This window comes from Equus caballus, chromosome 10 (assembly GCF_041296265.1).
Source record: "Equus caballus isolate H_3958 breed thoroughbred chromosome 10, TB-T2T, whole genome shotgun sequence".
Lineage (NCBI taxonomy): Eukaryota > Metazoa > Chordata > Mammalia > Perissodactyla > Equidae > Equus > Equus caballus.
This window is the reverse complement of record NC_091693.1, coordinates 28,665,315-28,692,247: the sequence shown is the minus strand read 5'-3', so window position 1 is coordinate 28,692,247 and position 26,933 is coordinate 28,665,315. Positions and strand designations below refer to the sequence as shown.

The 26,933-nt window shown below is 50.2% G+C and overlaps 1 protein-coding gene across 3 annotated transcripts; it reads left to right on the top strand.

Annotated features, from left to right (window-relative positions):
* The first annotated feature begins 67 nt into the window (after window positions 1-67).
* SLC27A5 (solute carrier family 27 member 5) lies at window positions 68-11,248 on the top strand. 3 transcript variants are annotated; one of them, XM_001503484.5, is made up of 10 exons: window positions 68-938; window positions 1,328-1,537; window positions 1,928-2,086; window positions 4,663-4,787; window positions 5,878-6,072; window positions 6,156-6,246; window positions 6,860-7,058; window positions 7,221-7,318; window positions 7,477-7,607; window positions 7,698-11,248. In XM_001503484.5, the coding sequence occupies exons 1-10, from the start codon at window positions 221-223 to the stop codon at window positions 7,872-7,874; spliced, it is 2,103 nt and encodes a 700-aa protein (XP_001503534.2). In that variant the 5' UTR covers window positions 68-220; the 3' UTR covers window positions 7,875-11,248. The 3 variants fall into 3 exon arrangements, with proteins under 3 accessions (XP_001503534.2, XP_070081210.1, XP_070081211.1); XM_070225109.1 differs by lacking the exon at window positions 7,477-7,607 and having other exon boundaries at window positions 85-938; window positions 7,806-11,248; XM_070225110.1 differs by lacking the exon at window positions 7,477-7,607 and having other exon boundaries at window positions 85-938.
* Window positions 11,249-26,933: the final 15,685 nt, after the last annotated feature.

Here is a 26,933-nt window from a genome sequence, read left to right as displayed (position 1 = left end):
TGCCTGGCCCACAGCCAGTGGTGACAGAGGCGGAGGGGCTGGAGCCACGCAGAGGACCAGGCAATGAGAAACAAACAGGTGGGGTGAAGGGCTGGGGGCAGAGTCCTGGGGCCAGAGCACTGCTAACATCTCTGGGCTACTGCCAGTGGGCGGGGCTGATGGGCTGCCCTGGGGGTCCAGAGTTCCAGGCCAGGTCACCCGGGGAAGAGGTGAGCATTCCATGGACATTTCTCAGGGCGAAGCAGGTGCAATGGGCGTCAGGCTGCGACTGGCCTTCTTGCTGTTGCTGCTGTTCCTGCTTCGAAGCCTGGGGCAGCCGGTATGGCCTGCAGCCATGGCCCTGGCACTGCGCTGGCTCCTAGAGGACTCCACCTGCTGTGTGCTGCTTGGCCTGGCCCTACTGGCTTGGCCCTGGCTTGGTCCCTGGATGCCCCACTGGCTGAGTCTGGGGACCGGGGCCCTCACACTGGCCCTGCTGCCCACACAGCTGCCCCCCGGCCTGCGCTGGCTGCCTGCTGATATGGCCTTTATCATCAGGATCCTCCGCCTGGGCCTGGACGTCAGGGCGCGTTTGAGCCGCCAGCCGCCCGACACTTTTGTGGATGCCTTTGAGCGGCAGGCACGAGCGCAGCCGGGTCACGCGGCCTTGGTGTGCACAGGGCCAGGGGACTGCTCAGTCACCTTTGGGGAGCTGGATGCCCGGGCCTGCCATGCGGCGTGGGCCCTGAAGGCCAAGCTGGGTGGCTCTGTGGGCCCGCATGCCCAGGAGACTGTTGCCCTTCTGATGCTGCCCTCCCAGGCCATTCCTGCCCTGGGCTTGTGGCTGGGGCTGGCCAAGCTGGGCTGCCCAGTGGCCTGGATCAATCCGCACGGCAGGAGGGCACCCCTGGTGCACTCGGTGCTGAGCTCTGGGGCTCAGGTGCTGGTGGTGGACCCAGGTGAGGACCCAAGAGGCCAGCGGACGACAAAAGGGGGCAGGGACAGGAGCAGGGAACAGACAGAGGACCACTAGTCCAAGGGTCCTGGGGCTGGGCAAGGAGCTCCTTCCTCCCCACCCACCCTCACAGGCAATTAGAGTCAGAACTTAGTTGCTGGAAAATAATTCTGAGAGCAGCAGAATTTGTTTTTTCCTTCACCATGGCTATTTCATTTCTTTTTGCCAAAAAATACTAATTTGGGGGTTCTTGACAGAGGAATGCAGAAGCTTCTCTGCTGGCTGCTTCCTCTGGCTGGCAGTGGGCTCTTCTCCATCTGTGGGTCTCAAGTCCTCTCTTGAGAACTTGAAGGTGGGCTTTGCCTCAGTTTCTCCTCTGAACCATCCTTGCAGACCTCCAGGAGAACCTGGAGGAGGTCCTTCCCGAGCTGCAGGCAGAGAACATCCGCTGCTTCTACCTCAGCCACTCCTCTCCCACGCAAGGGGTGGGGGCTCTGGTGGCTGCCCTTGAGGATGCACCTGCAGACCCCGTGCCTGCTGACGTGCGTGCTGGGATCACACCACGAAGCCCTGCCCTGTTCATCTACACCTCAGGGACCACTGGTGAGGGCGCCTGGCAGCCCTAGTCCCAACCTCTGAACTCTCCTGCTGACCTGACCCCAGGCCTGATCTGTGCCTCAAACTTGACCTCTGAAACCCTGCCCTTTGATTGTGACACCTGGCCTGAACTCTGACCCCCAATGTGATCTGAGTGGTCTGTGCCAGAACCCTGCCTCTGCTCAGTAAACAGCCACTGAAACCCTAACTGAACTTTGGAATTCAGCCTCTGAACTCCAAATCCAATTTGTCCTCCCTGAACCCACCCACAAATTCGCATACTTGACCCCCTTCTGAGAACCTCAAACCCCTGACCATGGAGACACACCCCTGTGTGCTGATCCCTCTTGTGCTGTCCTTTCACCACCACACCCTTCCCACTCCTTTGTTTCCTAGGGCTCCCGAAGCCAGCCATCCTCACACATGAGCGGTTGCTACAGATGTGCAGGATGCTGTCCTTGTCTGGGGTGAGAGCTGATGACGTAGTCTACACAGTCTTGCCTCTGTACCACGTGATGGGGCTTGTCATTGGAGTCCTCGGCTGCCTGGAACTCGGTAAGCCCTTCCCTGAGGACCCCTCCAACCCACAGGACCTCTAGACGGGATGTCAGAGTGGGGCTGTCAGGGTTAGAAGGTCCCATAGGTTACCCAGCTTCAGCCACCATCGACATTTTGCTGTACTTGTTTCATTTATCACTTCCTCCTCCGCTTCCACTTGTCTTTTTTACTCTCAGATCTTAATATAATTTTTTTTAAAGATTTTATTTTTCCTTTTTCTCCCCAAAGCACCCTGGTACATAGTTGTATATTTTAAGTTGTGGATATCTCTAGTTGTGGCATGTGGGATGCCGCCTCAGCATGGCTTGATGAGTGGTACCATGTCCGCACCCAGGATCTGAACCAGTGAAACCCTGGGCTGCCACAGGGGAGCATGTGAACTTAACCACTAGGCCGTGGGGCCACCCCCTAAATTTTTTTTTTATCATAGACAACTTCAGACATAGAAAAAAGTAAGCAAATAGTTTGATTATATCTAACATATCCTCACCCAGCCTCAACAATTGTTAACGTCCTGCCAATTTCACTTCATATGTACTCTCCTTTCTTTCTGGATTATTTTAGAACAAATCCTAGACACTCTGTCTTTCAGCTTGTAAATATTGCAGTAGGTATTTCTAACATATAAGAACTTAAAAACTATAAACCATAGTGATTGTCACATCTGACTAAATCAACAGTAGCTCTTTAATCATCTGATGTACACTTCATGTTCAAATTTCCCTAGTTCTCTAATTGTCTTTTTACAGTTAAAGTCTCCTTATTGTACTTGCTTGTTTGGTCTGTGCTCCTCTTTCCCCCAAATTTCCTGTCAGACTGGAAATTCCCTCTAGAGATGTTGTTAGATTCAGTTCAATTATTCAAGAACCTTGGTGGGGTGCATTGTGCTTCCTAATTCGTCACATTGGAGGCAGCTCATAACTGTTATCCTACCTTAGGGAGGCTAACATGAATTCAGAAGCTTTAATCGGAAAACTCCCTATCAACCCTCCCCCTGATTTTTATTTTTTAAAAGATTTCATTTTTCCTTTTTCTCCCCAAAGCCCCCTGGTACGTAGTTACATATTTTTTAGTTGTGGGTCCTTCTAGTTGTGGGATGTGGGATGCCGCCTCAGCATGGCTTGATGAGTGGTGCCATGTCCACACCCAGGATTTGAATTGGCGAAACCCTGGGCCGCCAAAGCAGAGTGTGCAAACTTAACCACTCGCCCCCGTCCCCCTGGTTTTACCAGCTCTTGAAGACCTTTCCAGAATCAGGCGTGTCATTAGGGGTTGCAAACAAAGCTGTCGCTTTCAAGGACTGGCATCTATTTTCACAGAGAGGGCTTTATATTTTACCTCTCTGCCAAAAATACAGCCTCAAAGAAGACAAACACTTGCTACCTCACCAAGCACATGAGTAACTGTCCCTTTGGGTGCAGGGATGATGATATTTAGCTTGTCAGGCTTTGTTGAGGATTAGGCTTGAGGTAGGGTGTGTACCTTCCATAGAGCCAGCTGTAGAGGAGGTAATCAGAAAAGGAGGGATCACTCTCCTGGGGTGATGTAGTGGCCCCTAAAATTTATTAATCCATGTGTCCATCCTTAAAAACATCTATATATCCATCCACCCATCTGTCAACTGAAATAAAGAGTCTGGGTAAAGGTTAATTAAAGGAGTCTATTTGATAATCAAGGTGAGGAATTCAAATCCCAGGACACAGTCCAACAGAGTATTCTGAGGAACTGCTCCGAAGTGTGTAAGTTTAAGTGCAGCTTATGTCTCTTTCACAAAACACTGCACATGCAGAGAAGAGGGAAAAAAACAACTTACAACTAGATTTCATATATGTCAAAAAAAGATAGGGTATATCTGTTTTTTCTGTAGATTATACATTAAAAGTAACACAAGCAAGAATTCCTTGGTTATGTATCAAATGAATTCAGAGATGCTGGCATTATCTATGTGTGGAGGGAGGCAAAAACCAGGGTCATTAATTATTCCCTCAGTCTCCAAGAAATGCAGCTGTGGATGTAGGAACTAGGTACACTTAATCTTTTCATGTTGCTGCTGTCTCCAGTTGGTGCCTTAAGTCAGGTGTGGGGTTGCAAAGTCATTTGACACAGGCTGACGATGGCCTGCACAGCTGCTTCATGGAACAGCATGGATTTTATTGTACTGACTTAAAGCCTATGCAGTTTGCTTGCTAGATCGCCTGTTAGATCAGAGAGAGGGGTCCCAAAAATCTGTCCACACATCCATCCATCCATCCATTCATCCACCTTTCTATCCATCTACCCAGCAAGACATTCATAAAACATTTATCATAATCAAGAAAGATTAATATTCACAGCCCTTATTTAGCAGTGCTCACTTTGTAGCAGGCACCGAGCTTTCCACACATTCTGGAGACAAGATTTGACCCTAGGTCAGCCTATGCTCTTCTAATGGGGGCAGTCCTGGCTGGGCCAGGGACACAGAGATGAGCCCAATATCATCCTGTACTTCAGGGGGCCATAGTTAGGTGATCAAAGCAGTTTCTCACATTGATTTGGAAGCATGACCTAAAACTCTTTCCTCTCCTCCCTCCCAGGAGTGACCTGTGTCCTGGCCCCTAAGTTCTCTGCCTCCTGCTTCTGGGATGACTGTCGGCAGCATGGTGTGACTGTGATCCATTATGTGGGCGAGGTCCTGCGGTACCTGTGTAACACTCCCCAGGTGAGGTGCTAAGATTAGGGCTCCATGGTGAACACCCCAGGTAAAGGTCTCAGGTAGATTCAGGTACAAGACTCAGGCAACGTCCCTCAGGTAAAACACCCCTGGCAAAAGCCACAGATAATGAGTCCCACACAAGGTTTCTTTTTTTTTTTTTTGAGGAAGATTAGCCCTGAGCCAACTACTGCCAATCCTCTTTTTGCTGAGGAAGACTGGCCCTGAGCTAACATCCATGCCCATCTTCCTCTACTTTATACATGGGATGCCTACCACAGCATGGCTTTTTGCCAAGCAGTGCCGTGTCCGCACCCGGGATCCCAACTGGCGAAGCCCGGGCCACCGAGAAGTGGAATGTGTGAACTTAACCGCTGCGCCAGCGGGCCAGCCCCATCCACAGAAGGTTTCCAGTCATGGCTCCTTCGATGATCAGCTGTGCTACCTTGGGCAGGTGATTTCACCTCCCTCAGCCACAGTGTCCTCATTTGGAAAACGAGGACAATACCTCAAGGAGGTATTGTGAGAATTAAACACCTGTAAAGTGCCTAAAACAGCGTATGGCTCAGGACAAACTCACTAGATGTGAGCTGACCTCATCCTTACAGAGCAGTGAGGTATGGACCCCCGGTGACTATCTCCAGGCAAGGTCCCCAGGTACCTCTCCAGATAAGACCTCTAGGTAACCCCTCAGGGAAAGGATCCAGCAAACTACCCCCAAGTAAGGCCCCAGGTAACTCCCCAGGATGAAGCTTCAAGTCACTCCCCAGGTTACCTCCAGGTAAATTCCTCACCCCCCACCCCAGGTAAAAGTTTCACGTAATTACCCCTATATAAGACCCCAGATATTTCCCCCAGGTAAGACCCAAGATGAGGCCTCCAGTCATCCTTAGGTATTGCTCCAGAAAAGGCCCCCAGGTAACTCCCCTGCAGGTAACCCTCCAGATACAGACTCCAGGTACTACTTGCAAGTAAGAACCCCGGGTACATCCTCTAGGTATAGGCCCCCATCACCTCGCAGGTATCTCCTCAGGTAAGGACCCAAGATAGCCCTCCCAGGTAAGGATTTCTCTTCGCCTTTCTTGGGATCTACCTGCAGCGACCAGAGGACCGGACACATACAGTGCGCCTGGCGATGGGCAATGGACTCCGAGCAGATGTGTGGGAGACTTTCCAGCAGCGCTTTGGCCCCATTCGGATCCTGGAAGCCTACGGCTCCACGGAAGGCAACGGTGGCTTTGTCAACTATCCAGGGCGCTGTGGGGCCTTGGGCAAGACAAGCTGCCTCCTTCGAGTGAGTGGGTTGGAAATGGCAGTGGCCCTGATTGAGGCTGAGCCCATAGGACCTCTGCTGACACCTCCTCACCCTCCATTCAGATGCTGTCCCCCTTTGAGCTGGTACAGTTCGACATGGAGGCCGAGGAGCCTGTGAGGGACCATCGGGGCTTCTGCATCCCTGTGGGGTCAGGTATTGTGGCTGGAAAGTGTTTTCTGGGTGTGGGAAGGGTAGGGACCCTCAGTTTCCTCCTTGGCTAGAACAAGCTGCCCGAAGCTTTGAAGTCGGTGCCCAGTGGTGGTGTCTGCAGCCCTCACCCGTACCCTGAGTCCCCGGCCCATCTGTTGGCCGTCTGGGACCCTCAGCCTCAGCTCTACCTGGCTCCCCAGCCTCAGTCTCTTGCTCTGCGGGGTCTCTGGGTGTCCATCTGAGTTGTTCTCTCGAGCTTCTGCGGAAGTCTCATCCTCCTAGGCATCAGTCTCTTGTCCATACCATCCAGGGGCTTCTCTCCCGGGGCTTTGCAAGGTCCTGGCGGTCTCTCTTCCCACCACCATTTGTCTTTGCCCCTCGTCCATCCCTTGCCATCCTTTTCCTATTTCTGGTGGTCTCCCCGATGCCACCTTCTCGCTCGTGTCTCATTTTGTCTCCCTGCCTGGCTCTCATTTCTGATCTCCCTGTCTGTATCTCTGGGTCTCTGGCGGGGTCCCGGGTGACGAAGAGTCCACTATTGGAAACCTCCGGCTGGGGGCTGGCGGGCTCCTGAGGCCTGGTCCGTGGTTAATGCCCCAACTACCCCTACCCCCAGGGGAGGCGGGGCTCCTCTTGACCCAGGTGCTAGGCCGCCACCCTTTCCTGGGCTACCGTGGGCCCCGAGAGCAGTCGGAACGGAAGTTGGTGCGGAACGTGCGGCGCCCGAACGACGTTTACTACAACACGGGGGACGTCCTGGCCATGGACTGCGAAGGCTTCCTCTACTTCCGCGACCGCCTCGGGGACACCTTCCGGTAGGGGGCGGGGCCTCTCGGGGCGGGACCGGGGGGCGGGGCTTCTGGATCCTGAAGGGCCGGGGCGGGCCCTCGGCTCCCGCGGTGGGGGGGAAGGGGGGGCGAGAGGCGGGGCTTCCCCGTGCCGGGGCGTGGTCACGAGCGCCGGGTCCCATACCGCAGATGGAAGGGGGAGAACGTGTCCACGCGGGAGGTGGAGGGCGTGTTGGCCCTTGTTGACTTCCTGCAGGAGGTGAACGTCTACGGTGTGTCTGTGCCAGGTGCGGAGGGTTCACCTCATGGGTGGAGGGTTGTTGCCCGGTTTCACAGGTGGGGGAGCAGCTGGGGCACAGTCAGTGAGCAGAGCTGGGCCAGGCGAGAGGGTCAGCCCTGGGCACTGTGAGGTAGGCCGGCCCAGAGTGACCGCTGTGCTTCCCAGGGTGTGAGGGCAAGGTAGGCATGGCTGCCGTGCAGCTGGCCCCCGGCCAGAGCTTCGATGGGCAGAGGCTGTACCAGCACGTGCGTTCTTGGCTTCCTGCCTACGCTGCCCCCCATTTCGTCCGTATCCAGGTGAGCTCAGGGTGGCAGGAGTAGGTGGGTGGGAGGAGGGAGACCGAGGCCAGGGAGTCACCATCGGGGTTATGGTCTCTGTCCCTGCAGGACACCCTGGAGATCACGAGCACATTCAAACTGGTGAAGTCCCGCTTAGTACGTGAGGGCTTCAATGTGGGCGTCATTGCTGACCCCCTGTTTGTGCTGGACAATCAGGCGCAGGCTTTCCGGCCCCTGACACAGGACACGTATCAGGCTGTGTGCGAGGGAACCTGGAGACTCTGACCACCTGGCATTCCACATCTGGACATCCAAAGGGGCCGGGCTCAACGCTGACAACCACCCCCACTTGCAGTGTTACCTCCACCCGAGACGTGCACGAGATCTCAAGAATCCCAGCCCGGCCGTATCCCCTGCACAGGGTGGGACAACACTGAGTCCAGGAGCAGAGTGAGAATAAACTTGGATGTACACAAATGTCTGTGCGGATGGAGAAACAAGCGAGGAGTGCAGGGCCCAGTGCCCTCCAGAAACTTTACTTCCCCATGCCTCCTCACCAAGGGCCTCAGCTAGCCTTGAGGAGTGTCTTGTCTGGGTAAGGCCAGGGGTGTGGGAGGCGCCAGCAGCCTCGCAGCCACTGCAGGGTGGAGAGATGAGAGCACCGACTCCATCTGTGGGTCTCTGTGGCCTCTGACGGGGCCGGCCCAGGCCAGCAGATGTGGATGTGGTCTGCAGCATGTGGAGAGAAGTGCAGTGATGGGCGATCTGACAAGGGCCGGAGGGCATTGAACTGAGAGGCAAGAGAGCAGGAAGTAACCAGGAGAGGAGCCTTCCTGGCACAGTGCACGTGTAAAGGCCCTGGGGCAATAGGGGTGGGGGAGCGGGTGAAGAGCCCTCTGCAAAATGGACTCCGCAGCGTCTTGGGGGCCATAAGTGCTCTCCGCGGTATCGTGGGAGCTGTGGGGAGGGGCGTGCAAGCGCTGGTCTTCGGGCAGTGGAGTCCGCATTGTGTCGGGGGCTTTAAATGCTGCCTGAACATTGTGAGATCTGCAGGCTAGGGGCAGAAGGAAGAAGGAGGGGGAGCCGCGAGCTCCGAGTCCTTTAGGGAGTGTAGTGTGCGCTGTCTCAGGGCTGGAAGGGCTTCCTGGGGCATTGTGGAGACGTAAAAGGAACGCGCGGGCGCCGAACCTCTGGGAAATGCAGTCTATTCCGTGTCCGGGGCTCTAAGTGCTGCTCAGTCGTTGTAGGACCCGCGGACGGGAAGCCTCAAGGAAGTGTGGTCCTTGTTGTCTCCAGGGCAGAAAGCGCTGCCTGGGCGTTACGGGTGTTGTAGGCAGGCACACGTGGTTGCAGAGACGGGGAAGCGCGGTCCGCACGCACTCAGGGTCCGGAAGTGTCTCTGGGGCATCGTGGGAGCTGTAGGCAGAGGCTAGCGGACGCTGAGGCCTCTGGGAAGTGTAGTCCGCGCAGGGCCCGGAAGTGCCCCCTGGGCACATCCGTAGGAGCTTTAGGCGAGGTGGCGGAAGCTGTAGTCCCTGGGGCCGGGCTGTGCCCCCGAGGTGGGGTGAGTGCCGGTTACTCTGCTGCGAGGGGATGGTACCCCCACGGCGTCCCTGGGCATTTTAGCGCCGGTTCGGCCATGGGAATCTCCGTCAGCGGTGGCGGCGGCCTGAGCACAGCTGACTGGCGCCGCAGGCCGTCCCTGGGATTGGCTTTCACAAAGTAGTCATTCTTGTTGTCACTCTCTGTTTCTCGGTCCAGGGGCTGAGGGAGCCCTATGAGCCTCCCATGAAACCGCAGCCCCTTCAATGCACCTGTAGGGGAGGAAGAACTATTCCTCTACCCTCTAGGTCCTTCTGCCTGATCTAAGAACTAAATTGACGTGAGGCAGAACAACAGGAGAAAACCAAAGTTTGATAACGTGTACATGGGAGAAACCCAAGAAAACTGAGCAACTCGCCAAAATGGCTGAAGCTGCTACCTTAAATACCATCTTCAGCTAAAGAGGAAGGAGGATGTTGGCGGTAGTGGTGTGGGTCTTGAGGCGGGCGGGGAGGCAATTCATATGGAGATGGAAAAGCAAATGTTTGGTAAACGAGTGTTTTCTTGGCCGTCTGTAAACAAGGGGATCCGGAAGAGATCTTTTGATAAACTGGCCCTTGCTAAAAGCCTCTGTCTACCACACCTAGAATTACCTATGATGATGGCCTGTCGCGGGGACAGGTCTTCTACCTAAAATTCTTTCAGGCAATTGGGGGAAGGTCAAAGTGTCTTTGAGTCTCTAGTTCTTGAAAATAAGCCAAAGAGACACATTTTGGGGTGGCAAATTCTTCTTTTTTTTTTTTTTTGAGGAAGATTAGCCCTGGGCTGACATCTGTGCCCATCTTCCTCTGCTTTACATGTGGGACGCCTGCCACAACGTGGCTTGACAAGCAGTGCCTGGGTCCACACCTGGGATCCAAACCGGTGAATCCTGGGCTGCTGAAGCAGAATGTGGGAACTTAACCACTGTGCCACCAGGCTGGCCCCCTGGGGCGGCAAATTTTGATTCCCCACACACCAGTGTGCACAGCTGGGCTTGGATCCGGGCCCGCTGCAGTCCAGTCCTCGTCCCTTGCACACAGTAGGTCATCAGGCTGGTTCACACGCCTCTTCCTTCTAGGAGTTGCCCTGCTTAGGAAAGGGGGCTGTGTGAACATAGCAGCAGAGGCCCAGGCTGTCCAGCCCTGCCCCCCCCCCCCCGTGCACACAGTAGGTCCAATGTCATTTGACAGCTGGCACATAGCAGCAGAGGCTGGGCTTACCCCCGCCTTGAGGCTCATTTTCCTGCCCTGCACAGAGTAGGTCCTTGTTACCTTAAGGCCCTTGTACTCTCTGGGACCAGAGACCTGCCTGGAAGGGAGCTGCATGGATGAAGCAGCAGAGGCGGGAGCTGGCCACCCCCAGTGTGACCAAGTGCTCCTGCCATGTTTTATAACCATTGCGCAAGACCTGCTTGACCCTGCTCTCCAGGCTTCCATGGGCTCCTTTGGCAAGCTGCCCAAGGTGCCAGCCTAAGCCAGTATATCCACTTCTCTTGCATGTACCATACTGTGAGTGGGTGTTAAGTTGTGGCTGTCCTCCTGATGAGGAACATTGCATTCCTGTTTGCCCACTCTGACCAGCGAGGCTATGTCACTGCATTTCTTACTAACAGACGAAGCTAGCATTTGTGATGTGAACAGAAAAAATTCACTCAATCAACAGAATACCATGGGCCAGAGATGCATGGGGGAGGGGTGCAGGGACATGTGCTGGACTCAAACCCGGTTCTTTGCATCCCAGAGCTTGCAGTGTGGCGTGAGAGGTGGCCACTTACATGCTGTGTGGCCTGGGGCAAGTCCCTAGAACCACCTGTCTACCCTGCATTGGTTTCCTTCATTTTAAAATGGGGCTGATGATTGTGCCCACCTTGAAAGTGATTGTGGAGATTAAACCAGAAGAGTGCTGGGGAAATTCCCCCAGAGGGTTACCTGTTGTCCCTGATATTGGCATCTTGGTTTTGGCTGTCAATGAGGGCCTGTTTCTTCATCTGCAGAGTGAGCATGTCCACCCCACCTTGAAGTGTCATTGGAAGGGATCGTTGTCAACAGCAACAGAAATAAAACTGTGCCTAAGAACCCTCATGACTCCCTTGGGGCCAGGCCAAGTCTGGTACTTCTCTCTTCACGGTCTGTCTCATCCTCATCGAGTCTCAGGGTGGGTTGTAGTGTCGTTGCCACTTTATGGTCAAGGAAACCCTGGTTGAGAGGTGCTTTAACCGTGAGTTATTTAGCCAACCCCGTCGTTGCAGGTGTCACATAGGGGCCATAGATGTTATAGAAAGATCTCACTGTGGATACACAAGTTTACAGGTTCACTAGCACTTTATACAAATCTTTGCCTCCCCAAGCCCCAGCCACCTTGGGGGCATTCACACATTTTGCTATTACATTGGCGAGAATTAAAACATAATTGTGTACTTCTCTTATTTTCCCCCTAGACTAGAAACTCGGTGAATTATTATTTATTGAATATATCACATGCATATTTTATTCTTATTTCATTCAGTTGATCTTTCTGTTTCTTCTTGTCCCACACTGCTCTAACTAGCATAGCTTTTAGTAATGTTTTAATATCCAATAAAGAATTCCTTCTCTTTACTCTTATTTCAAAACATTCTTAGCTAGTTCTCTTAGTCCATTTGGGCTGCTATAACAGAATACCATCGACTCAGTGGCTTATAAACAACAAATTTATTTCTCACGGTTCTGGAGACTGTGAAGTCCAAGATCAAGGTGCCAGCAGATTTGGTGTCTAGTGAGAGCCCACTTCCTGGTTTGTAGACGGCTGTCTTCTCACTGGGTCTTTGTGTGGTAGAAGAGGCACAGGAAGTTTTTCTCATCTCTTTTTATAAGAGCACTAATCTCATTCTTAAAGGCTCTGCCCTCATGACCTAATCACCTCCCAAAGGCCCAGCACCAAATACTGTCACGTTGGGGATTAGGTTTCAACATATGAATTTTGGGGGGACACAGACATTCATACCATAACACTAGTCATGTGTCAGAACTCTTCTGCAGTTCTACCTTCCCTCCTCCCAAAACACACTGGTTAGGAAGAGAAGTGAAAGGTGGTGGAGAGCAGTGTGCTTTATCATTGTTCTTGTAGGGAGGATGCTGGTGCAGGGCTCCCTGCAGTGGGTAGGGGATGCCTTCTTGGGAGGACCAGCAAATCCCACGAACAACAGCCCTTGTTGGCCTAGGGAATAAATCATGCCTAGCACATAGCATGTGAGTTTTCAAGATACAGTCAGATACTATAGTGGCAGCTCTGATGGTGAAGTTTGTTAAGGAATACCACGTCCACAGGGTCTTGTCCCATCTTTCCCTGTCTGCCCCATGTTAAGTGCCCCACCCTCACCCCTTCCCCATCTGGGCCTATGCTTTCAGGTTTGATGGTTCAAGATGAGTTTTTCTCGTTCAATAAATGAGTCATGATGATAAACAATGATGGTTATGAGCTCCTTTCTCTAGACCCTTCTTGTCCCTGGTGATGGCGCTCTGAGGAGGTGTGACCATGGCTGCTGGCTGTCCTGCAGCCAGACCCCCACTGAGTTAGAGTCTTCTGTGTTTCCTCACATTCCCCTCCATCCAAGGAGAGCTGGGCAGGGCCTCATGGTCTGGAGCTGTTGCTCAGGTCTCTGCTGTGGGAGGTTGGATGACAGGAGGCCCACAGGGAGGACCTTCTGGGAAGAGTATGGTGTGGGGGGAACCTTTTGGGGAGAGCGAGGCCAGATCTGAGGGGATAGCAGGCGTGGCAAGAGGGTAGGTCCCCAGGGCTCTTTTGGTGCTGGGGAGTGGGATAGGCAGACTTGGTCCAGACAGTCCATTTCAGGGTCAGGACTCCATTGGGGAGCCCTGAGGAGGGGTTGTTGGGGGCACAGCTCACAGAGGAGTAGAAAGCCATGGAGCAGACATGGGTTGGTGTTGCCAAGACCACGGAAAACACAAGTCCTGTGTGAAAGTGAATGTGAACTGCCCCCCACCCCCACCCCCCCAACACCAATGACTGGTTAGATGAGAGTTCTACCCGCAGGCATCTGCCATTGTGAGAGGAGGCTGTGGCCTGTGCAGTAAAGGCCTCAGTTCTCAAAAAAGATGGTGCTGGCTTGAGTGGAGTTGGAGTTGGTGATGGACATGGGTGGGTGGGACTTCCCAGGTGTGGTTCCAGGTGGCGAATGTGAATGAACATCTGTTAATTTAGAAGTTATCTATTTTAAGGTGACTTGAAACACACTGTTTATTTGCTTATTGCATGATGTGGAGTTTGCTTTAAAATTAATGTATGAATCTTTTGAAATAGAAATGTCAAGAGCAAACCTGATTCCCCAAGGGGAAGGGGTGGGTCCTGTGGTCTAGGGCGCGGTGTGGTTTAGGTGGCTGCCCTCACACAGGAGACCTGGCCTTTCTTGGGCTCTGTCTCTTCATCTGTCAAGGGGATGGTCAAGCTCGTGGTGTGGGGGAGAGGAGGGGACAATTGTAGCACCCAGAGCAGGCCTGGCATGTGGGTTGTACTGGGGTGCCATCTGCCCTGGTGTGGCATGTGTCAGTCTTTTGTTCTTTGTTATGGCTGAATGCTATTCCACTGTATGGGTATTCTAGGATTTGTTTATCCATTCATCTTTTGATGGACATTTGGGTTCCACCTTTTGGCTACTGTGAGTGTGAACATTCCTTTACATGTACTTGTTTGAGTACAGTAGACCACACTTATCCTCAGTTTCACGTTCTATGGTTTCAGTTAGCCACGGTCAACCATGGTGCAAAAATATTAAATGGGCAATTTCAGAAATAATTCATAAGTTTAGCTCGTCATTCTGAGTAGTGTGATGAAATCTCATGCCATCCTGCTCCATCTCACCTGGGAGACGAATCACACTTTGTCCCGGGTAACCACACTGTACTGTATAGGAGAAAACATAGTATATATAGGGTTCGGTGCTGTTCTTCGTTTCAGACATCCACTGGGGATAAGGGGGGGACTACTGTACCTGTTTTCAGTCCTTTGGGTTATATACCAGAGTGCTGACTGAAGTTTTAGCAGAATCCTTCTACCTATTGTGGGGCAAACAGACCATGGGGAGGATGAGGGGGGATACCAGTTCAGTTAAGGGGCTAGGGCCATGATGAGGGGAACAAGGATGGTGGCAGTGGAGTGGTGAGGAGTGGAGCCTCCTCATTCTGGAACCCAAGATGAGGATTATGGGGGGCCCCTTGGTTTCGGCTCTGAGTGAGTAGAGGGATGGAGTCACCACTGAGCAAGACAGGAAGCAACTAGAGGGATAGCATTGAGCCAATGAAGTCTAGGCTGCCTGCAGACTCCGGAGTGGGGAGCCGAGGGGCAGCTGGCCATAGGCTCCAGGAGCTGAGGGTGACATGACTGTGGTGTGAGGGCCGGCCAGAGAGAAGAGAGGGAAGGGAGTGTCCCTATGGCAGGGAAAGTCCAACAGGTGTAAGGAATGAAGAGATCCACACATGGAGTGGAGCAGTCGTGCAGCTCCAGGTGGGGCCAGGGCTTCCTGGAGACGTGTGTCCACTCTCCTATGGACTCCGGGTTTGGGCCTGGGTGTCTCTCAGCCCTGGGCATTGTGGAATCCTGGCCCCTACCCTGAGTCTGCTCAAAGCAGGGATGGAGAGGAGATGACCACGCCGGGCTGGGCAGGCATGTCTGTAGCCCCAGAGCTCTGTGACCTTTGAAGTGTGGACAGATTTTGGGACCCCTCTCCCTGGTCTAACAGGCGATCTAGCAAGCAAACCACATAGGCTTTAAGTCAGTACAATAATATCCATGCTATTCCATGAAGCAGCCGTGCAGGCCGTTGTCAGCCTGTGTCAAATGACCTTGCAACTCCATACCTCATGACTGAAGGCGCCAGCTGGAGACATCAGCAATGGGAAAAGATAAAGGATACCTAGCTCCTACATCCACAGCTGCACTTCTTGGAGACTGAGGGAATAATTAACAACCCTGGTTCTTGCCTCCCTCTTCACATAGATAACATCAGCATCTCTGAACTTGTTTGATGTATAACCAAGGAATTCTTTTTTTTTTTTTCTGCTTTATTTCCCCCAACCCCCCCTGTACACAGTTGTATATCTTAGTTGCATGTCCTTCTAGTTGTGGGATGTGGGATGCCACCTCAACGTGGCCTGATGAGCGGTGCCATGTCCGCTCCCAGGATCCGAACCCTGGGCCGCCGCAGCGGAGTGCGCGAACTTAACCACTCGGCCACGGAGCCGGCCCCTCTTTTTTTTTTTAAAGATTTTATTCTTTTCCTTTTTCTCCCCAAAGCCCCCTGGCACATAGTTGTGTATTCTTTGTTGTGGGTCCTTCTAGTTGTGGCATGTGGGATGCCACCTCAGCATGGCTTGATGAGCGGTGCCATGTCCACGATCAGGATTTGAACTAGCGAAACCCTGGGCTGCCACAGCGGAGTGTGAGAACTTAACCACTCAGGCACGGGGCTGGCCCCAGGAATTCTTGTTTATGTTACCTTCAATGTATAATCTAGAGAAAAACCAGATGTACACAGTTCTTCTTTTTCTGACATATTTGAAATCTACTTGTAAGTTTTTTTTCTCTTTTCCTCTTCCCTGCACATACACTGTTTTGTGAAAGAGAGATGAGCTGCACTTAAACTCACACACCTCGGAGCAGTTCCTCAGAGCCCTCTGTTGAACTGTTTTCCGGGGATTCAAACTCCTCACGCAGATTACTGAATAAACTCCTTCACAAACATCACCTAGACACTATTTCAGTGGACAGAGGACACAGTTGTGACCTTCACCAGGAAGGAGTGGTGGTGGCTGGAGGCCGCCCAGGGGGACCCTGTCCTGGGAGGTGAGTCTGGAGAGGCCATGTAGGTATTTGCTTTATGATTATTTATTAACACCCTGGATCAGGGGCCCTGCGCTGCTGGGGGAGACCGGGCCCTCCCTCCCAGAGTCGTGGCTAGGGGCCTGAGGCATGGGGGCTCAGCCAATCTTGGTCGCTGGGCTAGGCCTGAGTCCCTGCATGGCCTGAGAGCCAAACATGAGAGCCACTGGAATCCTTTTCTCCATGGCTGAAAGCGCAGCCTCTGTCATGAATTCATGGATCCATCTGTAACCATGTGCTATGAACCAGCAAGTTTTACTGTGACCTTTCCCTTTTTCTAATTTATTTTTTATTTTATTTTATTTTTTGAAGAAGATTAACTCTGCACTAACATCTGCTGCCAAGCCTCCTCTTTTTTTTTTTTTTTTTTTTTTGCTGAGGAAGACTGGCCCTGAGCTACCATCCATGCCCATCTTCCTCTACTTTATATGTGGGACACCTATCACAGCATGGCTTGACAAGTGGTGCATAATTCTACACCCAGGATCCGAACCAGCGAACCCTGGGCTGCCGAAGTGGAATGTGTGAACTTAAACACTACACCACTGGGCCAGCCCATCCTATTTTTTAGATAAGAAAATTGAGGTTCAAGAAGGTTGAATTGTTCATTGTGCAGAATTAATGCAGCAGGCCTGAAACTTAGAGGGGCTAGCTTGCACGTTGGCCCTTGGCTCGCTTAGATTTTGGGAGGGTTCCCATTATTCCTGAACACTTAACAGCAGCTCACTGAGCCCAAACTGTTTGTGCAAACATAGCTTATGTCGAACACCTGATTCCTTCTGGGAGTGGGGGATTTTTGGTCTCTGCCAGGCAGTGAGTGCCTACGTGACGAGCTTACGATAAAAACCCTGGTGCTGCGTCTCTCAGGAGCTTCCCTGCTGGACAACATTTCACATAAGTTTTCACAACTCATTGCTGGAGGGATTAAATGTGCTCTGCGCAGCTGCACTGGGAAAGAACTCTGGAAATTCATGCCTAGATTCCCCTGGACTTCGCCTCATGTACATTTTCCCTTTGCTGAATTTTCTCTGTCCTTTCACTGTAGTAAATCAAAGCCGTGTGGACGACTCTATGCTGAGTCCTGGGAGCAGTCTTCATGAATCACCAAACCTGGGGTTGTCTCAGGGGCCCCAACACACTCACCCTGGATCACACAGCTTGTCAGTGGCAGGGCAGGGACACAAGTCAGAACTTCCATCTCTGATTTCTCAGAACACCTAGAGGGGAGGTTTGCAGAGTCTGAGAGGAGACTTCAAGCTGGAGGGAAACCTGACAGGCAAGGCCCTTATGAAGACAAATGAGAACATGGGCCCCATTCCCAGGGAGCCCCTAATCCAACTGGATCAGGGAGGAAGACCCAGGAGGAAGGAAGACCAGGGTCTTCTCAGAGGTGGCAGCAAGCGTGGGTGACCCTGAGGTCCCAGCTAACCCTTGAGAGCCTGGCCTTCGTGGGGGCATTTTCCTAGTTTACTTCCACATCTTGAGCTCAGTCACTTAGATCTACCGGTCACAGGTGAGCAGATGGCAACGCACACGGGATTAGGGACACTGAGCAGAGGGGCCTGACAGTGGTCAGGCCAATGGCCACTCCCCTCCCGATTCTGTAGATGATGCTGCAGAGGAGCATTTATTTAAAACACAGAGAGGGGACAGCCCAGTGCCACAGCGGTTAAGTGTGCATGTTCCGATTCTCGGCAGCCCAGGGTTTGCCAGTTCGGATCCTGGGTGCGGACATGGCACCGCTTGGCAAAAGCCATGCTATGGTAGGCGTCCCACGTATAAAGTAGAGGAAGATGGGCACGGATGTTAGCTCAGGGCCAGTCTTCCTCAGCAAAAATAGGAGGATTGGCAGTAGTTAGCTCAGGGCTAATCTTCCTCAAAAAAAAAAAAATTTAAAAAATAAAACACACACAGTCTAAAGAAATACTGTGTTCGTGTTAATAGATAATCATAAAGCAAATACCCATGGCCACCTGCCAGGTTAAGACAGAACAGGGCCTCCTCCTGCCACTGCCCCAACAGCCCAGCCTTCTCTGCTCAGGAAACGAGCTCCAGACTTCTGTGATTGTATGAGAGCTCTCCAGAGACACAACCAATAGCTTATACATAAAAGGAGATTGATTTGGAGGAATTGGCTTGCATGATTATGGAGGATGAGAAGTCCCATGATCTGCCATCTGCCAGCTGGAGACCCAGGAAAGCTGGTGGTATAACTCAGTGTGAGTCTGAAGGCTGAGAACCAGGGCAGAGGATGGGGTAAATCCCAGTGCAAGGGCAGGAGAAGAGGAGACGTCCCAGCTTAAGCTGTGAGGCAGGGGAGAAGGAGCAAATTCTTCCTTTCAAGGCCTTTGGTTCTATTTAGGCCCTTAATGGATTGGATGATGCCCACCCACATTGGGGAGGGCAATTTGCTTGACAATTTGGGTCCACTGATTCAAATCCTAATCTCACCTGGAAACAGCCTCACAGACACACCCAGAGACAGAAATAATGTCTTACTTGGGCACCCTGTGGCTCATTGATAACCATGTCCTTCCTTTCCTTTATAGGAAGCCAAACCACATGGTTTGCTTCTGCTTCTTTTTGAACTTCATGTAAATAGAATCATAGTTGATGCTTTCTTTTGTTAAGATTTTTACTTTTTTTCCTTTTTCTCCCCAAAGCCCCCCGGTACATAGTTGTATATTCTTCGTTGTGGGTCCTTCTAGTTGTGGCATGTGGGACACTGCCTCAGTGTGGTTTGATGAGCAGTGCCATGTCCGCGCCCAGGATTGGAAACACTGGGCCGCCTGTGGTGGAGCGCGCAAACTTAACCACTTGGCCATGGCGCCAGCCCCGATGCTTTCTTTTCTCTCTTGCCTGTTTTGCTCAGCATCATTTCTGGAGTTTGTCCACGTGGAGCTGGAATCTGTCCCCTGTGTGGCTATACAGTGTTCCATCGTAGGGCTAGCCCAAGCTGGTCCACCCATTTGGCTGTTGACGGGCATTTGGGTTGTTTCCCATTTGGGGCTATTATGAACACTTGCCTGCCTCTCCTGGAGCATGGGTGTTTCTCAAGGGTTGCGTCTAGGAGTAGAGTCCTGGGCCATTGGCTGTGTCTGTCTTCAGCTTTATCCACACAGCAAACAGTTTCCATAGGGGCTGTCCTGTTTTACATTCCCACCAGGCATATGTGAGAGTTCCAGTTGCTCAGCATCCTCACCCACACTTGGTATTGTCATACTTTTAAATTTTATACATTCTGGTCAGTGCCTAGTAGTATTTTTCCATTTCATTGTGGCTTTTATTTTTATTTCCATGATGACTCATGATAGTGAGCTCCTTTTCATGTGCATATTGTCATCAGGATTTCCTCTTTTGTAAAAGTCTTGCCCCATTTTTCTCTTGGGGTACCTGCCTTTTCTCATGGATTGGTAGGAATTATTATTTGCTCTGGATGCTAGCTGTGCATATCTTCTCCCTCATTCTGGCTTGCCTGTTTCACTCTGTTTACGTTTGATGAACAGATGCTCCTAACTCTTGGCACTACAATTTATCAAGCTTTCCCTTTATGCTGAGTGTTAGTCTGACTAGGAAAACTCTTTTCCACCTTGAGATCATGAAGGTAGCCTCCTGTGTTGCCATGAAAGGCCTCATTGTTTTCCTTTCACACCTAACTCTTTATGTGGATGTCCCTTTTATGAAACAGCTGCTCCTTCCTCAAGCTCTGCAGGGCTTACTCTGGCACAGGACAAGAGTACGCTTGTAGGGGCTGGCCTGATGGCGTAGCGGTTAAGTTCGCACGTTCAGCTTCTTGGCGGCCCAGGGTTCGCCAGTTTGGATCCTGGGTGCGGACATGGCACCGCTCATCTAAGCCATGCTGTGACAGGCGTCCCACATATAAAGTAGAGGAAGATGGTAATAGATGTTAACTCAGGGCTAGTCTTCTTCAGCAAAAAGAGGAAGATTGGCAGCAGTTAGCTCAGGGCTAATCTTCCTCAAAAAAAAAAAAAAAAAAAGAGCCCACTTGTGTGAGAGTCCATGGCTGGGCTCTCTCTTCTGTCAGTTGCATTGGGTTTCTTCATCTGTCTGAGTTCTGACGACTGCGTCTTGCTGACAGGCTTGGAAAGAGACTCTGTACCTGGTGGATGTGGTGATTATCTTCTCACACCCTCTCATGGTCTCCCAAACAAGTAGTGGGTGAGCAGCTGGCTCTGCAGGTCAGGGGGCTTTTTGTGCTTCTAGGTCCCAAGGATGGAGGACAGAAGTGCCGTGTGGACCTGGCTGCCTATCTCTGAGCCTGCTCGCTCTCCTCAGGCACCTGCCCTGGGCTCCAGGCTTGCAGCACCACCATCTGCTTCTGGCCCTTTGCAGGTACTTTTCCCTCCACTTGGTGCCCTTACCACGATCCTGGGTAACCTGTTGATAAGAGTGTTTTGTATCCTGAAGCCTTGGGCTGTATCAGTGTGAACTCTTGGGCATGGGGAGCTTAAAACTAAATAACTAAGGTCAGCCATGCAACACTCCATGCCTACGTGACTGAACCCAGCAAAACCTGGATACAAAGGCTCAGGTGAACTTCCTTGGATGGCAACACTTTGCACATGTCACACATTGCTGGGAAAATTAAGTGCTCTCTGTGAGATTCCACTAGGACAGGGCACCTGGAAGCTCATACCTGCTTTCTCCTGAACTTCACCCCATACACCTTTCCTCTTGCTAACTTTTAATCTGTATCCTTTCACTGTAATAAACCATATCTATGAGTATAATAGCTTTTCTGAGTCCTGTGACTCCTTCTAGTGAACTATCGAGCCTGAGGATGGCCTTAGAGACCTGGGCACGCTGGGTGACTGGTTGAACCGGCTAGGCTCAATTTCTCCAAGCTCTGCTCTCCATCTGCTATCATCACCCTGGCTTCTGAAAGTCTGTGGTGGTATCCACTGGGAGAAGTGGACCATGTATCTTCCAAATTATTACAAGGAAAACCCAAACACAGAATAAGAACCACAAGAACAAAACATAGGCCACAAAGTGGATAAAAGTAATAAAAGATACCTTAAAACCAGAAAGCAAGCACACTATTCTGCCACACTGAGACGTGCTGGTTAGACGGTTTGTTGTTGTTTCAGGTACCACTGAGAGGGGCAGAAAGTTAATCTAGGACACACTTTCGGTCCTAAACTACATCCAGATCTTAGAGATGTTAAAACGTGATACAGGGACTGGCCCTGTGGCTGAGTGCTTAAGTTTGCACACTCTGCTTCGGTCGCCTGGGGTTTTGCTGGTTCAGATCCTGGGTGCGGACATGGCACCGCTCATTAGGCCATGTTGAGGTGGCGTGCCCCATAGCACAACCAGAGGCACTCACAATTAGAATATACAACTATGTACTGGGGGGCTTCGGGGAGAAGAAGGAAAAAAAAGATTGGCAACAGACGTTAGCTCAGGTGCCAGTCTTTAAAAAAAAAAAACACGTGATACAATCTGTGTCTTAGAATTGATGAACTATGGTAGGATAAGATGCCCAAACTGAAACCAGACAAATCTGGTCTTATTTATTATAAATAAATGTGTAAAGGGTAGGCTCACCTGTTACAAGATAAATCACTCAGGAGGTTCAAGGCTCTGACCTCCCCTTCCAGCTGAGATGGTACCTCCCACCATAGCTGTCCCCAGACTCTCAGCACCTGTAGGCCCTGGCATCCTTCCCTCTCCCCTGAAGCCCCCTCCTGTCTTCACTTCTCTCCAGCGGCAGCCCCACCTCACTGCCTCTGTCCTTTGTCTAATCCCAGAGGAGTCTTCCAACCTCTAGAACAAGATAGAACACATTTCCAGCCACCTAACCCACTTCTGGACTCCCTGGGCCCCTTCTAGTTGGTATCCCCCAAAAGTAACACTATTCTGACCATGGATTACTTTTGCCTGTTTTTGAACTTATGAATGGAATTCCACAGTGTGGACTATTGCATCTGAGATTCAACAGTGTTGTTGCACATAGCAGTGACTTGTCATTGCTGTGTGCGTGGTATTTCACTGCATGGATATCCACAGTTTATTTATCCATGTTGGGTAAGTGTATCAGTCAGTGTCCAGTCAGGAGGCAGAAGCCACACAGTAATTTGAACAGGGTAAATTTGATATAGGAAGTTATTAACTATAACTATTAATTATAACAGGGGAATTAATGCTGAGAGAGAGTGCCCAAGGTAGGAGTAAACTTTAAAGGTGGGAGCTCTTTCCTCAAGGTTGGGGTTCAGAAGGTGTGTTTGCAGCACACTGGGTGGCAGAGAAATTCTCTGGGTTGCCCAGGCTAAGCAGAAAATGCCACTTTGGTGTGGCAGTGGGCCAGGCTAGACGTAGGCCTGCAGAGGGAGTTAAGGTGGCCCCTGCAGGTTCAAGGCCTACAGCATGATGTGTCTGATGGGAGGCCATTAGGAACCTGCTCACCAGCAGGGCAGCTTGGGGTGCACAGTATCTGTGTCAGGAGGGCTGCAGTGAGGCTCTTACAAGGCCAGGGCCAAGACTGCGAGCTTGCAAGAGAACGCTTGCTTTGGCCAGAGCACCTCTGGACGTCCTCCACATGCCCTGCTGCTGTTATGCAGTAGCAGGAAGAAGAGAAGAGAAACAGGAAGACTCTCTTCTCCTGTGGTTTCCCTCTGGTGCCGTCTTCTGACAAAGCTAACGATGTGCTGACTGCAAGGGAGAAATGCCTGCAGGGTCCAGCCCACTACCACAGAGCAGGTAACAAGGGTAGACATGGAACTGAAAGGAAATAAATTGATAACTGATGCAGTGGGCTTTGGGTTGTTCTCAGATTTTTCGCTTTTATATATAGTTGCTGTAAACATTTTGCCATGTCTTTTGGTGCACATAAGCACTCGTTTCTGTTGGGTGCATTCCCTGGAGTGGAATTGCTGAGTCAGAGTGTACATATGTTTAGCCTAGTAGATACTGTCAAAGTTTCCCAAAGTCATTATTTGCTCCATTTCTTTTTTTTTATAAAAGATTTTATTTTTCCTTTTTCTCCCCAAAGCCCCCCAGTACATAGGTGTATATATTTTAGTTGTGGGTCCTTCTAGCTGTGGTACGTGGGATGCCACCTCAGCATGGCCTGATGAGTGGTGCCATGTCCATGCCCACGATTTGAACCGCCCAAACCCTGGGCCGCCGAAGCAGAGCACATGAACTTAACCACTTGCCCACAGGGCCGGCCCCTACTCCATTTCTTATTATAATAATTTTATTGAAAAACTGTCTATCACATTTCATTCATCACAACCTACAGGCCAGTTTTATGCTTTGGGCCATGAACAATACTAAGCCTATTAACAATATGTGGTTGTGTTAGTTTTCTATTCTGTGTAACAAATTATCACAAACTCAGTGGCTGGAAACCACAGCCATTTGTTAGCTCACAGTTCTGTAGGTTAGGAGTCTGGGAGACCTCAGCTGGGTTCTCTGCTCAGCATATCACAAGGGCGAACTCAAGACTTTGGCAGGGCTGGGCTCTTATCTGGAAGATCAGGGAAGAATCTGCTTCCATGCTCATTCAGGTTGTTGGCAGATTCCAGGTCCTTGTGGTTGTGGGACTGAGGTCTCTGTTCCCTGGCTGGCTGTTGGCCAGGGGTTGTTCTTACCCTCTAGAGGCCGTCTGTGGCTCCCTCCATCTTCAAAGCCAGCAATGGTGCATCAAATCCCTCTCGTGCAATTCTTTCTGACTTCCTTTTCTGCAACCAGCCGGAGAATACACCAAGCTTTGAAAGGGCTTATGTGATTAGGCCACCGGGCCAGATCATCTCCCTTCTTTTAAGGTCAATTATGCCAAATAACATAACTTAATCACAGGAATGATAGCTGGTCATTTTCACAGGTCCCAATTCCAAACTTCCTCACCAATGCTTGTTGTTGGGGTTTTATTTGCTATTTAAGATTGAGCAATACATCACATTTTTTTTTTAAATATTATTTTTTTTCTGCTTTATTTCCCCAAATCCCCCTTGTACATAGTTGTATAGCTTAGTTGTGGGTCCTTCTAGTTTTGGCATGTGGGACGCTGCCTCAACATGGCCTGATGAGCAGTGCCATGTCCACGCCCAGGATCCGAACCGGCAAAACCTTGGGGCACTGCAGCGGAGCCCGCGAACTTAACCACTCAGCCACGGAGCCAGCCCCGTTCACGTTGTTTTAATTTGTATCATACTTACTCATGTTGGCCATGTTATGAACACTGAGCAGAATGCCAGGAACGGGGTATGTGAACGCGGCAGGCAGGCCCTGCCTTCACTGTGCAGGTGTTTCCCTGATTACTTCTGAGCATGTGTGTCTTCACTGGTTTGTCGGCCAGCCAAGTTTCTTCTGATGTGAATTACCAATTCATAGCCTTCCTCCACTTTTCTATCAGGTTTTTAGTCATTTTACTATTGATCTGGAGTTAAAAAATATTTTGTTTTTTTGTTTATGTTGCAAATGTTTTCCTCCAGTATTTTTCTTATCTTTTATCTCTGTTCATAGTATCTTTTCTCACATTTAAGTTTAATTTGTTAAACTTATCAGTTATTTCTTTAGTGATCTGGGTGCTTTTTGTGTTTTGTTTAAGAAATCATTTTTAGGGGCCGGCCCCATGGCCGAGTGGTTAAGTTTGCGTGCTCCGCTTCGGCGGCCCAGGGTTTCGCAGGTTCAAGTCCTGGGCGCAGACATGGTACCACTCATCAGGCCATGCTGAGGTGGTATCCCACATGCCACAACTGGAAGGACCCACGACTGAAAATACACAACCATGTACTGGGGGGCCTTGGAGAGAAAAAGGAAAAATAAAATCTTTAAAAAAATATATCATTTAAAAAAATAAAAATCTTTAAAAAAACCCAAAAAAGTGGGGCTGGCCCCATGGCCGAGTGGTTAATTTCGCACGTTCCGCTGCAGGCAGCCCAGTGTTTCGTTGGTTCGAATCCTGGGCGTGGACATGGCACTGCTCATCAAACCACGCTGAAGCAGCGTCCCACATGCCACAACTAGAAGGACCCACAATGAAGAATATACAACTATGTACCGGGGGGCTTTGGGGAGTAAAAGGAAAAAATAATCTTTAGAATATATATATATATCTCATTAAAAACATCCTGGTATTTAAAAAATCTGCAATTTAGTTTTGAGTGTGTGAGGTGAGAATCTATTTTCCTTCCATATGGGAAGCCAATTGTTCCAACATTTAGTGAAAGTCTACGTTGTCTTCCCTGATTGTCTTCACATGCACCAAATTCCAAAGGGTTTGTTTCTAGATTGGTCTAGTTGTCCACCTCCTGCACCAATACCACACTGTTTTAATATTATGTAACTTAACAATGTTTTTACCCAGTAAAGCAAGCCTTCCCTACTTGTCATGTTTTTCCAAATTGTCATAGCAATTCTTGGACTCTCCCACATGCATTTTAGATTCATTTTTTTGGATTATGTATATTTAAAAAAAGACGCTATGGGATTTTTTTTTTTTTTTTTGAGGAAGATTAGCCCTGAGCTAACACCTGTGCCCATCTTCCTCTACTTTTTTATATGTAGGATGCCTGCCACAGCACGGGTCCACAAACGGTGTGTAGATGCGTACCAAGGATCCAAACTGGCGAACCCCAGGCCACCGAAGCAGAATGTGCAACCTTAACTGCTGTGCCACTGGGCTGGTCCCAACCCTATGGGATTTTTAACTGGAGTTGCACTTAATTTATAGGTTGACTTGGAGAGAATGGACATATTTAATATTGCATCTTCTGATCCATGAACATACTATATGGCTCCAGAGAGTCAGGTCTTTTATGCGCATTCCTTGTTGTGACACTTGCAGACTGTCATTTAAGGCTGCCAATGATTTCATTGTACAGGAAGTACTGTAATCATTTTAGTGAAATTCCTATAACTTAACACTTAGGGTTGTCCTTTCTTCCCCCGTCACAAACAACACCTGCAGTGTACACAGACCTTTGCACCCTTTGTTCTCATCCCTTTATTTCCTTAACAAATGAGTGCGAGTGTGCCATGCCACTTCTTTCTCTCTGGCCTGACAATCACAAACAGACATACTTATATAATATGTAGAATTTGTTTGTTTCTCCCAAAATTGGACCACAGAATATCATATCTTAAGGGAACCTCTCTAACTCATTAGATCTAGACCGAGTCCTTTTAAATGCTGCATGACATTCCAAGGTGCAGCTGTCCGCCAATTAAACAGCCATTCCTATAAAGGTGGCATTCAGGTTTTTGTTTTTTTTTTTTAAAGATATTAGTTTTCCTTTTTCTCCCCAAAGCCCCCTGGTACATAGTTGTATATTTTTAGTTGTGGGTCCTTCTAGTTGTGGTATGTGGGATGCCACCTCAGCATGGCTCGATGAGCAGTGCCATGTCCATGCCCAGGATTCGAACCTGCGAATCCCTGGGCCACTGAAGCAGAGCGTGCGAACTTCACCACTCAGCCAGGGGGCCGGTCCCCCAGGTGTTTTTCTTTTTTAAGTTGGGTCTTTTCTTGCTTCTAAACCAGGTCGCAGTTAGCATCCCTGAATACATCCTTTTGTACTGATGTATTTCAATAGGATACAGTCCAAGAAATGTTGCTAGATTGGAGAGTCAGTTAACCTAAAAATGTTAACAGGTACCACCAGTTTGCTTTCCCAAAGGCTGCAGCAGGTCACAGTCCACTGTCAATGCCAGCAAGGAGTTTTGCTGCCATTACAATTTTCTGCCACCTGGTCAGGTAGAGTCACAGCTCATGGCCACTTTAAATCCCATGTCTAGGCTTCAAGTGACAGGGACATTGGTTGTTCCTCCTTGTGACTTGTCCATTTGTGTTTTGCCAATTTTCTTTGAACATTTGCTTTGTTCTTATCAATTTATGGGAGTTCTTTATCTTTTTTTGGA